Source organism: Gordionus sp. m RMFG-2023, chromosome 5, assembly GCF_954871325.1.
Source record: "Gordionus sp. m RMFG-2023 chromosome 5, tfGorSpeb1-WG-v2, whole genome shotgun sequence".
NCBI classification, from domain to species: Eukaryota; Metazoa; Nematomorpha; class Gordioida; order Chordodea; family Parachordodidae; genus Gordionus; species Gordionus sp. m RMFG-2023.
In genome coordinates, this window is record NC_088779.1 from 21086496 (window position 1) to 21101378 (window position 14883).

At 24.3% G+C, this 14883-nt stretch overlaps 1 protein-coding gene across 1 annotated transcript; it reads right to left on the reverse strand.

Moving 5' to 3' along the window:
- Positions 1–775: 775 nt before the first annotated feature.
- On the reverse strand, positions 776–1468 carry LOC135929932 (zinc finger CCHC domain-containing protein 9-like). Its single transcript, XM_065466684.1, has 2 exons — positions 1313–1468; positions 776–1207 (listed from the first exon to the last, which is right to left on the reverse strand). The coding sequence occupies exons 1-2, from the start codon at positions 1400–1402 to the stop codon at positions 776–778; spliced, it is 522 nt and encodes a 173-aa protein (XP_065322756.1). The 5' UTR covers positions 1403–1468.
- Between the last annotated feature and the right edge of the window lie 13415 nt (positions 1469–14883).

Genomic DNA, 14883 nt, shown 5'->3' on the forward strand with positions numbered 1-14883 from the left:
TTTATACTGTTTATTATTTTTACTAGCATTTTTATTATTAAAATTATAATCTTTATTTTAAAAATAATATTAATATTTTTACTGTGATTCTCATTATTATAATTTACAGAAGAGATCTGCAAAGTTAGGCCCGGCCAGTACCCAGCCCGAATGGGCTTTGGGTTGGGCTCAGGCCCAATTCTATTTAAAATAATTGGGTTCGGGCTGGGCGTAATATTTTTTTAAAAAAATCTGGCCAGGTAGGGTCGGACCATGGAAATTTTTTAAATATATCTAAATTTATCAATTTTATATTGAATTTTTTATGTAAAATAAAAATATTTGATTTTATTTATTGAAACTAAATGACATCTAACATATGTCTTTTATTTTGAGTAATAAAATTTAATGGGCTGGGCTGGGCTGGGTCAGTAAATTTTTTTTAAAAAATATTGATTTCGGGCCAACAAAACTTTTTTAAAAGGCTTGAAAAATTAGGCCCGAAGCAGATCACTAATTTACAGTTTATAACTAAAAAAATAAAATTTTACCAATTTCTGCCTGAATTTATTTACATAATTTTACAAATCATTAAGCCTTCTATATTTTTACTCTTGTGAAGGACACAAACTCTTACTTTTTAAAAATAAATATATCATATCTTAAATTTTGACAAAAATCAAGCAGTCAATATTTTGTTTCGGTATTCAAAATTTGCCCAACCTTATGTAAATTAAAAGGTTTGGTAAAAAATAAGTTTCTTAAAATCACCAGTTAATAATTTCATATATTTTATTTAAAATTTAATCACTTTCTTTTTCTTTTTTAATTTTTTAACATCATTAACAATATTTACACTACTGCTGATATCATTATGTATATTATATTTTATATTTCTATTAATCTGTGGGCAATCTTTTTTCATATGTCTAACACTTCTGCAATATAGGCAGCATCCCCCATTTGGATATATACCTTTGTCATTAGAAGAACATGATTTGGCAATATGACCCATCTTTCCACAAACAAAGCATTTAGCAAATGGATATTCTTCAGCTCCTCCAGAAGTAAAAGAAATACAATGTAAAGATTTGTGTTCTAGAGATCCACATTTATAACAAATATCAAAATTTTCTTCTTCCACAAATTTCAGGTTTTCACCATCATCATTTGATAAACTAAGACAATTTTTTAAAATATGTCCAAACTGTCTGCATTTAAAACATTGCTTTATTATTTTATTAAAATATTATTATTAAGTAAAATATTAATATATATAGTTTATTTATTTTATGTAATATGAAATTAAATGAATTTAGATAATTAATATTACCAAATTATCTGTCCTCGTGTTTTCCCTTTTCAGACGTCGGTATTCCCCTCTTTGATCTTTATTTTTAGTTTTCCTAGCATTCTTATTCATAAAAAATTAGCAAGAAGGGTTAGAATTGACAGGTAAACTCAGAATAGACAGGTAATATTTATAATATAGTAATTTTATAAATTTACATTATATTTTTATATTATGGTAAATTATTAGTTTTTGAATTGATATTATGTGAAGAAAAAGTATTAATTAGATGAAAATTATTAAATATTTAATATTTGTCGATGATCGCTGTGAATTTTCTTGGTAATATCAGAGATTATAGGAGAAAAGTTGATAATAATTTTATTACACCTAATGCCATCTGAACAATATTTTTCAATGGCTTCCTAATAGCCCACGAAGCAAAAATAATTTAACCCTTCAATACTCCGGTGAAAAAAATGACGTTAGTACTCGGGTTGGGTTTAATAAACCCCAATTTCAAATGTATATATCCTAAGTAATATTCATCATTTTCATTTGATATTTGGATATAAGATAGATCTAACCTTAAGCTTGATAAAATATTTAAATATTTTTATTTTTTAAGCCTAGTTTAAAGATAATGAGGATAATTATAATTTGTGCCAATTCAAATATAAAATTAAAAAATTAACTTATCCATCATATAATCATGAGTATTCATCATATGGATCTTTATTCTTCAATATAAAAAAAAATTACACTAATACATTTAAATATAAAAAAAATATAGTACATACAAATTTACACTAGTGGGGTTTCACAAACCCAAATAGATTCTAAGATATATTTGATGTAGCTACTGAAGAATCCAGATCATAATATTTAACCGTTTTTATGTAATATCATTTCTAGCATGCCTGGGGTTTCATATGGTTAAGGCCCCCTGAATAATTTTTTTTAGATTTATGTTATATAGTATATATAGATTTGATATTATTTTAAAAAAATAAATAAGTATATATATATATATATCTATATTATAATTTTCCGATGTCCTCACTAGGTCAATGTGACGTCATGTCATCGCTACGTCATGTCATCGCTACGTTTATTTATTTTTATTAATTTATTTATTTTTTATAAAAGCAAGACTCAAATAAAAAGCAACTATTATATCCTGGTAAATAATATTTATAATTTATAATAAAATTTATTTATTTACTTTTTTTATAGGTGAAATATTTTGAGAAGAAAATCCAAGAAAGCAAGACTCAAATAAAAAGCAACTATAATCCTGGTAAATAATATTTTTAATTTATGATATCAAAAATTAAATATCATTCAATTATTAATTCAACCCATATTCATTTTAAGAAGAAAGGGTAAATAATATTTTTTATTTATAAAAATGAGTTTTTACAAATCAAACAATCATACACCCTTATTTTCCAAAAAATGAGTTTTTACAAGGGCTAATATCAAAAAATAAATATATTCAATTCTTTCAAGTAAATTAAATTATAAATGCTTATATTTTTTTTACATTTAGAATACATCAATTTTAGCTTCTGATGATATTCCCACTCTTTCTAGAGAGTTGAACCTAATATTGATTCCTCTTCAGGTTTAATCAATTGGATATTGTGGTGATGAAAATCTGAAACAAACAACTGTATTAACATTATTCTTTTTAAAAATGTTGTTAAATTTTAATAATGATTCTAGAGAATTATAATATAGGTAATGGTAACTTGCTTCCTTATTATCTAGATGATAAGGCAATTCTTTAATAAAGTTTCGTTTAAAATTTTAATGGTATAGGCAACCAATATGGCGTCCCCAGCTGATTTGCATTGAGGTACACTTTTAATGAATAAATCGTTAGTCTAGGTATTATTATATATCATTGGGTTTAATAGATTAATATTTTTAAAATTATTCTTATGTTTTTATTTTAGATAACAAGCCCGTCTTAACCTCTCTTATGATTGTATAGATGCTGATTAAGCAACTATTATCCTGGTAAATTTTTTTTTTTTATTAAAATGAGTTTTAACAAGGGTTGATATCAAAAAATAAATATCATTCAATTATTAATTCAGCCCATAATTATTTTGAGAAGAAAAGCAAAGTAAGGGTAAATAATATTTTTAATATATAAAAATGAGTTTTTACAAATCAAACAATCATCACACACCCTTAGTTTACAAAAAGTATAACATCAATAATTTAAACTTTCCCATTCCAGCTACACACATTCAAAATTATTATAAATATTTATGAAAATAGTTTCAAAACACAAAAGATTAACCCTACCTTTTTTTAAACAAAAATATGGTATAAAACAAGGATGTGCCACCCCCCATTTTTAATCTACTAATTAGTGACATCACAAATACCAGTACAAAATGTATACTGGCTATGCTACGCCGGCAACATATATATCATTATTGAAGATGTCACTAACATTAGTTATTTTAACAATAGTTTTAAATAATATGTGAAAAATCAGCCTGATAAAAAATTTAAAAAAAACTATTCTATTTTCCTTTCCTTCCCTTTTAATTTCTTTAATTGATCAATATTTTGATATACAAATATATTCTAGACATAATTTTTTTTGTATTTCTGTTTTTATTGAATAAAAAGAGGTTATATTTTATAATTCTTTAGATTATAATTTCTAATTCTTTTTATATTTTTAAATATAAATTATTTTTTCACCTTTCTCAAGCTTTATAATTTCCTATTTCTTTCTCTTTAGCTTCCTTTCCCTTTTAATTTCCCTATTTTCTTTCCATTTACAATACTTAGTAGGATATTTTTTAGAATTTAAATAAATTTATATATCATTTTAAGCATCCTACGTATTTTTAAAGCTATCCATTTTGCAGGGCCGCACAATATGTCCTTTTATCTCTGATGAATATTTTGTCTAACTAACAGGAAAATATCCAAAGTACATTATTTTTAGTTTTTAACTAAATTATATCAATTTTTAAGGATCCTACTTTTTTAAAAGCTTGCCTTTTGTCAGATCCACAATTGCTCTATTCTTCATGCTGATTATTTTGTATAACTCACCAAAAAATAAGTACATTATTTTTATTATAAATAATTTTATATAGGATTTTATATCTATCCAAAAAATAGATATATATAATACAATATTTTTTTTATTCAATTAAAATTATATATTTATTCTTAAGGATTTTACCTTTTTAACAATACTCCTTTTTATTCTTACTAATTTTTTTGTATAACTCAATAAAAAAGACAAAACGGGGTTTTCTATCTTTAGGATTTTACATTTATTCCAAAACAAAATACATACTATGGTATTTATATTATTTAAATATTCTATATCTATTCACAAAGTTCCTATTTTTTTTTAATTTGCCAATTGGACTCTCCGAATGGTATTTTATTTTAATCCTACCTTATAAAATTAACTTGAGAATTGTTTTGTTTTTACTTTAGTTAACTATCCCTATCTTACTTCTTCTTTATAATTGTTCAAATATTGATATATCTAATAATGAAAAAATGCAAAATAAACCTTTAGAAGAGCATGATAGCTTGATAAGGCCCCAAAAAATTTTTTTGATTATAGCCCCCCAACTACTAGGAATATACTTCTAATATTGACTCCTCTACAAGTTTACAGTATATTAATCTTTGTTTAATTCAACAATAGTTTATTTATATTTGTGGTTGATTTCTTTATTTGTCTAGGCTAACCCAATCTTAATCCCTCACATTGTTACAAAACATGATGAATCTATTATTAAAGATGAGCAAAGAAAATATTGCCGATTCAACAAACGCCTTACCCGTTCTAGAGTTACTGGTGGCCAAGATAATAAGGAATTGTGAACTCCTCTGGATGTTTATTTTGTTTTTTTATCTAATGTTTTATATTTATATGTTTATTTTATATTCACCCAGTTGCCTCCAAATGATATTTCTATCATCCCTACCACAATCCCTATGCCACCTCTGCCTAATTTTTAACAAATATAAGCATTTAATTCCACTATCATTCACCTCACTAGGAGTTAATATAAATAATACTTTATCCGATTCCCTGAGGAACTTTCATGAATATTTAGAGGGATGTTCAAACGTGAAGGTGTAGTGCGGCCAATTTCATTAACATTATTAATGGTAAAATATGCGGTAGTTTTGTCATGGTCTTTATAACAATACTTACGACCGTTTTATGGTTGAGTTGACAATGTAGTTCATGATTCTATTTTAGAGGGGGATACCAAAACTGACACTTTGGAAGAAATATCATTTTGCGTTCTTCTTTTAACAGTAGCCTAAGGCCTCAGCTTTATTAGGACGCAATGTGTGTTGTACACTGCTTTGGTAATCCATCATTATTCATTACTTTCACCTACAACCTTGAATGGGATGATATTATGCATTAATTATTTCCTCTGCAGACGACTGCCCAGATTTATTTTGTCGCTTTTTCTATCAAAAATTAAAATGTCATAAAGGATTTGCTCTTAATTTTATCAGACACAAAATACTAATTAATCATCATCATTTTTTTAAAAAATTACCTAAATTTATATGGCAAGAAAAACAAATTTCTTACATAATATATAAATAAATTGCATATAAGTTTCATTAGTATTGAATGGCATTTTTGTAATTTAAATAGATAGCATTATTTTGTACTTAACATAAAGATATAGATAGCCCTTATCAAATTTTTTGATAAAAGGAGTTAACCCACTAATTGGTAAATCCGAGATTTCCCCTTCATGTGATGATAAATTATATAGAAATTTAACTATCTCCGAGTTTGGGAAAAAGTTTTGAAAATTATGGGTTGGACTGGGCTTGGAAAATATTCCTCAAGATAAATATTTGCATGCACCTGACTTGGGAATATCTTTTACAAATTATTATGGGCCGGGCTAGGAAAAAATTTTCAAAATTATTATGGGTTGAGCTAGGCTTGGGAAATTTTTTCCAAATATTATGAGATTGGACCTGGCTTGAAATTTTTTCATGTTAGTCTTATGTAATCAGTAATATATTTACAAAGAATTTTGATATTAGGTAAAAGCTCATTTAAATATATTTTGACTCAAAATAGTTTCCACTCTTAGTCCTAATGGGTTGGACTTGACCTAAATGGGGAAAGGGGGGGCTTAAAAATAATATAAATTGGATATTATTTTTAAATAAAAGGTAACATCTTTCTTAAAAAAACGAATAAAATTCTCATTCTCCGTCATTTTTGACGGGCTATCTACTAGTTTTTATTAAATGAGTACTATTTTAATTAGAATTAACATTATTTTCGTTAACAATTGTAAAAATTCTGTGTAAGTAATATCAATATCACTCATAATATCTAAATATCAGAGGCGTCATTATACTTTACAATCTCAGGAGTAAAAAAAATTTTTAAATTTTCAAAATTATCAATTTTTTAGTAAAATGGTATATAAAAAAAATCAAAATTTTGAGGGGGCGCTTTTAAGGGGCTCGAGCCTCTGCCCCTCCCCCTAGCGAAGCTACTGCTACGTATCAATTAAGTATTAAAAGTTTTGAAGTTTAAATCCTAGTTAGATAAATACAATCTTTTATTAATTAAAAAAATCAATCCAATTTTGTATTGTAATTTGTGCTAGCCGAGTTCAAAATCATTAATCGACTACTCATTTTTAAATTTAATTTGTTAAGGAGTCTTCCTAAGAAAATTTATAAGATCCAAACCAATATACAAAACTTCTTTGTTTAAACTTTAAACTCTAAGTATATTTAATTAAACCATCTTTTACTCATTTTTTATATTTATTGGGTAATAAAGAAAGAAGAAATATTGAGTTTTAGATGAATATTTTAATTGTTGGAACTGGAAACAATCTTGATGTTGATGATATTGTAGACAAGAAGAGGAGAAAATTAAGGAGTTAAGGTTCAACAAAGTAAATTTAAAATATATTTTTAAATTTCAACTAACTTTAGATAATAAAAGAAGATCAATATAGATATAAATAATAGAAGCAAAAGGGTTAAGAAAAAGAAAATAGGTAAATTGATTTATATTTAAGATTTTTTTATTATAATTAGAGTTAAAAATCAATATAAGTGTGAAATCTGATAAGGATGCTCTGGCAAGTTTGATATGGAATGAAGGAGTTGTAGTTTGACAATATATTTAATGAAAAATAAATTTTTAAACTAATCTAATTTAAATTTTTTAGTGGATATTTTTTTCATCACTTTTGTAATTCTTACTTGCAAAATATTTTGATATTCGAAATCACAGCTATTTATTGCTCCTTGATATTATAAATTACAATATATATATTCTGCAATCGCGAATATTTAATATTGAAATAAATAGGTAAATATTTTTTATAAAAAAAATATTATCTGTAGCATACCAAATGTCTTGTATTGTTTTATTTTATTCTTATATATGCTACTATTAATATATAAGCATAATAAATGACTCAGTTTACAAATTTCAATTTAAAAAGTTTATATATTAAAAGAAACCCGGAAGCGAACCGAAGATCCACCATAAAAAAATTTAAGTTGAGCCCCTTAAGATTGTAAAGGCTGGTGACGTACTTGGGTGTAACATTTTAATGTAATAAATTACATTTTGTTGGATAATAATTATTTATCCGGTCATTTTAATTTTTTGATCTATTTTCATTTATAAAATTATTTTAACTATTTATTTTGAATTTATCATACCATTAATTATGGAATTAAATTAAATATTAATCCCTAATCGCCGATTTCATTTTTGTTCATTGTTATTATCACCAGCTGTAAAATTATCATTATTAAATAGGATATTGAAATGTGTGATTATTTAGAGAATTGATATGTTAGAATAAAAGGATGATAAATCAGCAAGATTATTATATAATATTTTTACCGTTTTCATCTATTTTTATTTTAGTATTTATTTTTATATTTGTGTTTATTTTTGTTATAATCTTTTTTTTATTTGGTCCAGGCGCCCTTTTATGACGCGGTTACCTGTGTCCACTTTATATAAAAGGTCACTATACTTTCGTTTAATAGTACCTTTATCCCATTTGTTTACGCCAAATACTTTGAGCCACACATTATCCCCTGACGGTAGCTATAATAGATGTAATCTAAAATGTAAGAAATAAGAAGAACATTTATGATTTTTAGTTTATATGTATATAGATGACTAACTTTATTTTGTTTAGTTGGTAGATTTTGTTGGATTTCACGATCTCTGGTTTATTTTGTTGATTTACCTGCTATCTATTTATTATTAATGACAGATAAATCAGCACCTGTACAATCATTAAGAGAGGTTAAGACAAGGCCTGCTATCTAAAATAAAAAGAAAAGAAAAATTTAAAAAATAATAATGAACTGAACTCTCCAAAGGAGTCACCATTAGATGTGCCTTTTTATTTGATATTTAAAATACATATATATAATTTGCTTCAATATAATATAATTTACTTCAAATCTTCATACTAATATTATATATTGTTTCAAATCTGCACAGCATTATAATTGAAATTTCATATGACCCAATCGAATTGAAATTACTTGAATATTATTGAGTTGAATTTAAAATAGAATAATTTGAAGAAAATTTTTTTTTTTTTGAAATTTAAAAATAATAAATAAATATGTACAGGTGATATGACGTAGCGATTACATGGTTACCTAATGACGTAGAGAGGATCTCTGAAAATTATAATATAGATTGTTTGGCATGAATATGAGTTTACTGATAGAATTTTTAACCCTTTTAAATTACAATTAAAAGGATGGAAAAAAATGATCCAGAAATAATTTTATTTGGAAAATAATGTATATGATTGTGTGTCATCTTTAGATTTGGTTGATGTTTAGCAATATCTTTGTAATATATATGTCTATAATAAAATATTAATTGTTACAAAAATACATTTTGCCCTATTATCTAAAAATTTAATAGATAATCCATATTTAATTTAAACCCTAGTTTACCACGCTTAAATCCTACCCTCTAAATCACACTCCCCCCCCCAAAAAAAAATAAAATAAATAAGCGCTATATTGTAGGTAGCACATTGATCAAGGCAATATGGGGGGGGTTGGACCCCCCTCCCTAGAGCATTTTTTTTTATTATACGTTCAAAAGTGACTTTATATCAAATAAATACCATGAATATTTATATTTTCCCAGTTTTGATGTTTGTGGAAGGTTATTATATTACTATTGAAACTGGATAGTATTATAAAGTCATTGAGAATAATCTACTAAATTATAATAACATATTATTGATGCATTAAAAAATATATTTAGTATATATTATCAAAGATATGGTTCCCCCAGAACAAAACAAAATGTGGATCATACGTTCAAAAAATACTTTAATTCTAATAAATACCCCAACAAGTTAATATTTTAAATAAAAAGTTTGAATATGATTATGAAACACTAATTAAAATAATCAATAATTCTACGACTTCTATATTATAAGAAAAACAAATATGATTTTTAAGATAAACCCGACCGAAGTCCTGCAAAAGGGCTGAAGGCCCGTTAAGAGGGTTCGGGGGGCGAAGCCCCCAGGCTTTTATATGTATGGAACCCCTTTAAGGAAAATTCCTAGCTACGCCACTGATTCAAATGAATAACTTTATAAAAGAAAGAAAATGTTTTAAAAAAGATTATGTAAATGAGTATATTTCGAATATTTTAATTTAAAAGAAAAGGGTATATATATATATAGATTTTTTAAAGAATTTTCACTGGTTAATATTTTTGAGCAAATAATTTTTGTTAATTTTAATTTTTATTTTAGTTTTTTTTAGTTTTATTTTTTTACTATAATCTTTTTATAATGTTAATTTAATATATTTCACTTTATAATTTATTATTATAATTAATGAATATGAATGAAGAACCATAAATATATTATTGTTTCAATTTTTATACCCTTCATTATTCAATCTATTAATTTTTTTTTATTCAACTTTTTATCTTCTACAATGATGCTCAAACTCTTCCATCCATATTTCTCAAAAACAGGGGCTCCACTAGCCTTTACATTCTTGGGGGCTCAATATTTCAAAATAATCCTTTTTTTAGCTAACATTATCAAAATTAAATTTTAATTTTGGCATTAAAAAAACCAAAATTTTGAGGGGGCTTGTCAAATTTTTCAGGAGTATTATTTTATGGAAGGCATTGCAAACAAGGTACGAGTAAAAACAAACTTTTATTGAAAAATTTTTATATCTGTTTTTTACAAAAATATATTACACTTTATTTACATTTTCAGTAATCAGTTTTTATAACTATTCACAAAATAAAATGATATAAAAATAAGGTTTTAGTATGTTAAATAAGAAAAGACAATTTTAAACTCTTTAACATATTAAAATAGAAAAGACAATTTTTAAAAGGTATTTTGAATATCATATAATATAAAAACCTTCAAAAAATATAAATATAATATGACATGTAAATTAGTCATATTCAACATCTCCCCCTTTTTCTAAGTGACTCTTCCTCCATTTGTCATCTCCTTCATAACTCCTTTATTCATTTGTCGATCTGGCTCGAATTAGTTTGTGCCTTGTATCATCGCTCGTCCAATATCGTTTGTTCCGTTGTTTGCATTTGACCTTTCCATTCAGCTTAAAATTTTATATATATAATTTTTTTACAAAATTTTATATATAATTTTTTTACAAAATTTTATTTATTTATAACAATCATTTTCTATGTCGTAGGCCATATTCTCGCTTTTGAACTTGACTTTAATTTTTGAATTTTGAACTTGACTTTGAATTTTCGAATTTTGTTGCACTTGAACTTGTTTTTGTTGAACTTGAACTTGTTCACTTCTTCCCCCTCTAAAAATTTTTTCATTTGTTTGTAGTAGAATTTTCATTTGATATTGTGTTCGTATCATGTTTTATTTATCGTCTAATCATTTGCTTGAATATCTTCCTCCCATTAGCTTGTTCATCTCGTTATTTATTATCATTTTTATCAATGTTTGTAAATATATATTATGATCAATAAATCTCAAATAAAATAATTTTGGAATAATGATAATTGAATAAATAATTTATCAGAATCATTCATAAGAATAAGAATCATGATTTGGAATATAGAATAATATTAAAATCATTTTCCATAATCCTTTTTCGTCTAGCTTCACCATGTTTCAGTATAATTTGTAGCGTCTTAATTCTCTGCCACCATATTATTTTATGGAAGGCATTGCAAACAAGGTACGAGTAAAACAAACTTTTATTGAAAAATTTATATATCTGTTTTTTACAAAAAATATATTACACTTTATATACATTTTCAGTAATCAGTTTTTGTAACTATTCATAAAATAAAATGATATAAAAATAAGGTTTTTGTATGTTAAATAAGAAAAGACAATTTTAAACTCTTTAACATATTAAAATAGAAAAGACAATTTTTAAAAGGTATTTTGAATATCATATAATATAAAAACCTTCAAAAAATATATATATAATATGACATGTAAATTAGTCATATTCAACAAGGAGGTTCCAGCCAGCAACCTTTCCCCTTTGTGACGCTACTGACAAGATGCAAAAATTCTATTAGTTTATCAATATATAATTCCCTCTTAAAATTATTGAATAGTCCACTAATATATAATATATAAATCAGATAGATCATCTAGAAATAATATACGTTATAATTCTATAATAAAATGATAAGAATATTTCCCTTAAATGGCGTAATAGATAAATAATAAAAATTTAAAAAAATTGAAGTATCTATCATTATTTTTAAAGTTATAATGTCAATTCTCAACAGTTTCATCATCTTTTAAATTTGGGGTCTTCAGATATTTTATTTTTTTACTCATCTTTATACTATTATATAATCATATAAAAAAATTTAAGTTTTCACTATTATTTCGAGCTATAATTGCATTGAAATTGTTTATTTTTTCTATTTTATTCAAAAATAATAAATATTAAAAAGAGATAATTTGAAAAATTGGGAATATGTGTAATATTCTTTGAATTTTTGCTTTAAATTCATCTAAATTGTATTTGTGTAAAATTATAACTAAATGGGAAATATGATAGTCAATGTGCCAACATGTCAAATATTTATATCTATCAACGGCTCGTGATTTTTCAATATCGCGAAATATGTTAAATTTAGTAGGTCACGTGAATTTTGACATAATATTGTCTCACTTTTGATAAACGACAGCATATTATATAGAATATTTCATAAGTGATTTGATAGAATATCTTATTATATATTGTCAGGTTAGAAATAAGAATATCCATTATAATGTATTATTTTTGTATTATAAATTAGATAAGATCAGAAAAAGTATTAAAATAGCAATGAAAGTAGGTCTGTTCTCATTTATTTTACAAGGAAAATGATAATTAGACATCTAAAAGAATTTGATTAGGTGAATAACTTTGATATCTTCTTCTTTTTTTTTAGATAAGTCAAATTTGTTTAAACACCAGTCAAATTTGTTCAAAATTATTGTTAATATACTTAAGATCTCTCATATAAACTAATTCTCGGTTTAACTCACATCATGCTTAAATCTATCAAGTGGTCGATAAAATAATAGATATTATAGCTTTTTTGTGTTTATCTACCGAAGATTTTGTTAGTGTTTTTAAAAAAAATATAAGAAGAAAATATAAAAAGTCAAGTATAAATTAATAAGCAGTAGACATAGACACCACCAAGCCTTTTTCTCATCATACCTCAATGAGGTTTAATAAACGAGCATAACAAAATATGTATATTCTAAGAAAATATGCATCATCAAATATATTAGATTAAGGCGTAGCTGGAGAGAGAATGGCAAAGGAAAATCCCCGAACCCTTCAGAAATAAGTCTTTTTGTGAATATCACTTTTAGCTAATAAAAAATACTCCTTAGCCCCCTCCTCATCTCCTAATCCCTGAATTTGAATGCATACATCTTAAACAATAATTTGAGAGAAAGAATGTAAAAATTAATAATTCTTTTAACTAAAACTAATGACTATAATTTATATATTTTTGTAAAAACATTTGTATATAAAAGGCTTAGATTATTTTTTGATACCATTTGTTGGTTACAATAAATTAGAAATTTGTTAGATATATTGATTTCAAATATATTTATTTTATACTTAACGGCAATAACGAAGAAAGATTTTGTTTCTTAATTAAAAAATCAGTTTATAAAATCGTTTTATTTTTATAATTTTAACACTTAAGTTAAATTTAATTTTAAACAAAGAACAATTTATTTTCGTTTTGCGTATTTAATGATTGATTATTATTTTATTATTTATTTTATCGATTAATAAAAAAAGTATATATAACATTTTTTTCTAAAATTAGATGGTATTTTTATTTTGTAAGACAAATATTTTATGATTGATATACATCTATGAACTTTTGATTACTTCTCATGTGCTTATAATTTTGGATTACTACTCATGCGCCTATCATTTTTGATTACGTCTCATGTGCTATAATTCGCTGATTAATAAAATTACTAAAAATAATCTCGAATACTTCAGCAAAATTATGTTTATAAATGTATAATTTTACATATATATTTCTTGATGTAATAAAATTATATATGTATTTTTATAATGTAATAAATTATGAATTACTTTATTCGTAAATTACATATGTTTTATAATGATTTTATATGTATGTTTATGTTTGATATATTATTGTATCTGGTTTAGATTTAGCTGTCTAACATTTATAGAGATATTATAATTATCTTTTGTTATTCTTTCCATTTTTGCATTTTGACTGTTTTACAATTAAATAATAATTGTAATTAAAAATAATAATTAGAAGAAAGATTGTAGAGGTTAGTGCAGTGTAATATCTAAAAATAAAGATACAAATTTAAATAATAATTTACCCTTAATATTTTTCTTCTTTATTGGTATATATTTCAAAAAAATGGAAAAATAAAATGATGATGGTATATATTTCAAACAAATGGAAAAACAAATGATGATAATTTTATATAATTGTCTTTATATAATTTCTAAAATTATAAGGATTAATATTAAAAACAGATGTAAACATGCGAAGTTCGTAGTATAATAATTTAATATGATATAAATTTTAAAAGAATCAATATTCAAATGTATACTAATATTATATTACTATACCATAATAATCCAAGATTTCGATAAAAATAAATATTCAAATTATTTAACTGTACAAATATAATCTTATTTAAATTTAAAACTTGTAAAAATAATTATTTTAATACAAAAAAATACAAGTTATTACAACAGACTGATGTAGCTAAAAAATCAATATAACATTTATTAAATTGGTAACCAATTTCGTATATTTTAAATAATGATATAATTATTTTTATTAAATTTAATATGTACTATAAATTAATTACTAGGTATACATAGGCTAAAGAAACTTGACCGATGACCGTGCAAAAGCTGGCCGAAGGCCCATCAAAAGAGAAAAAAACATTTTGTTTATTTTATTAAAAATGTTTATTTTACATTGCAAGATTTTTTATGGATGAAAATTAAATATGATTTTTAAAATAGATTTTAACATTTAT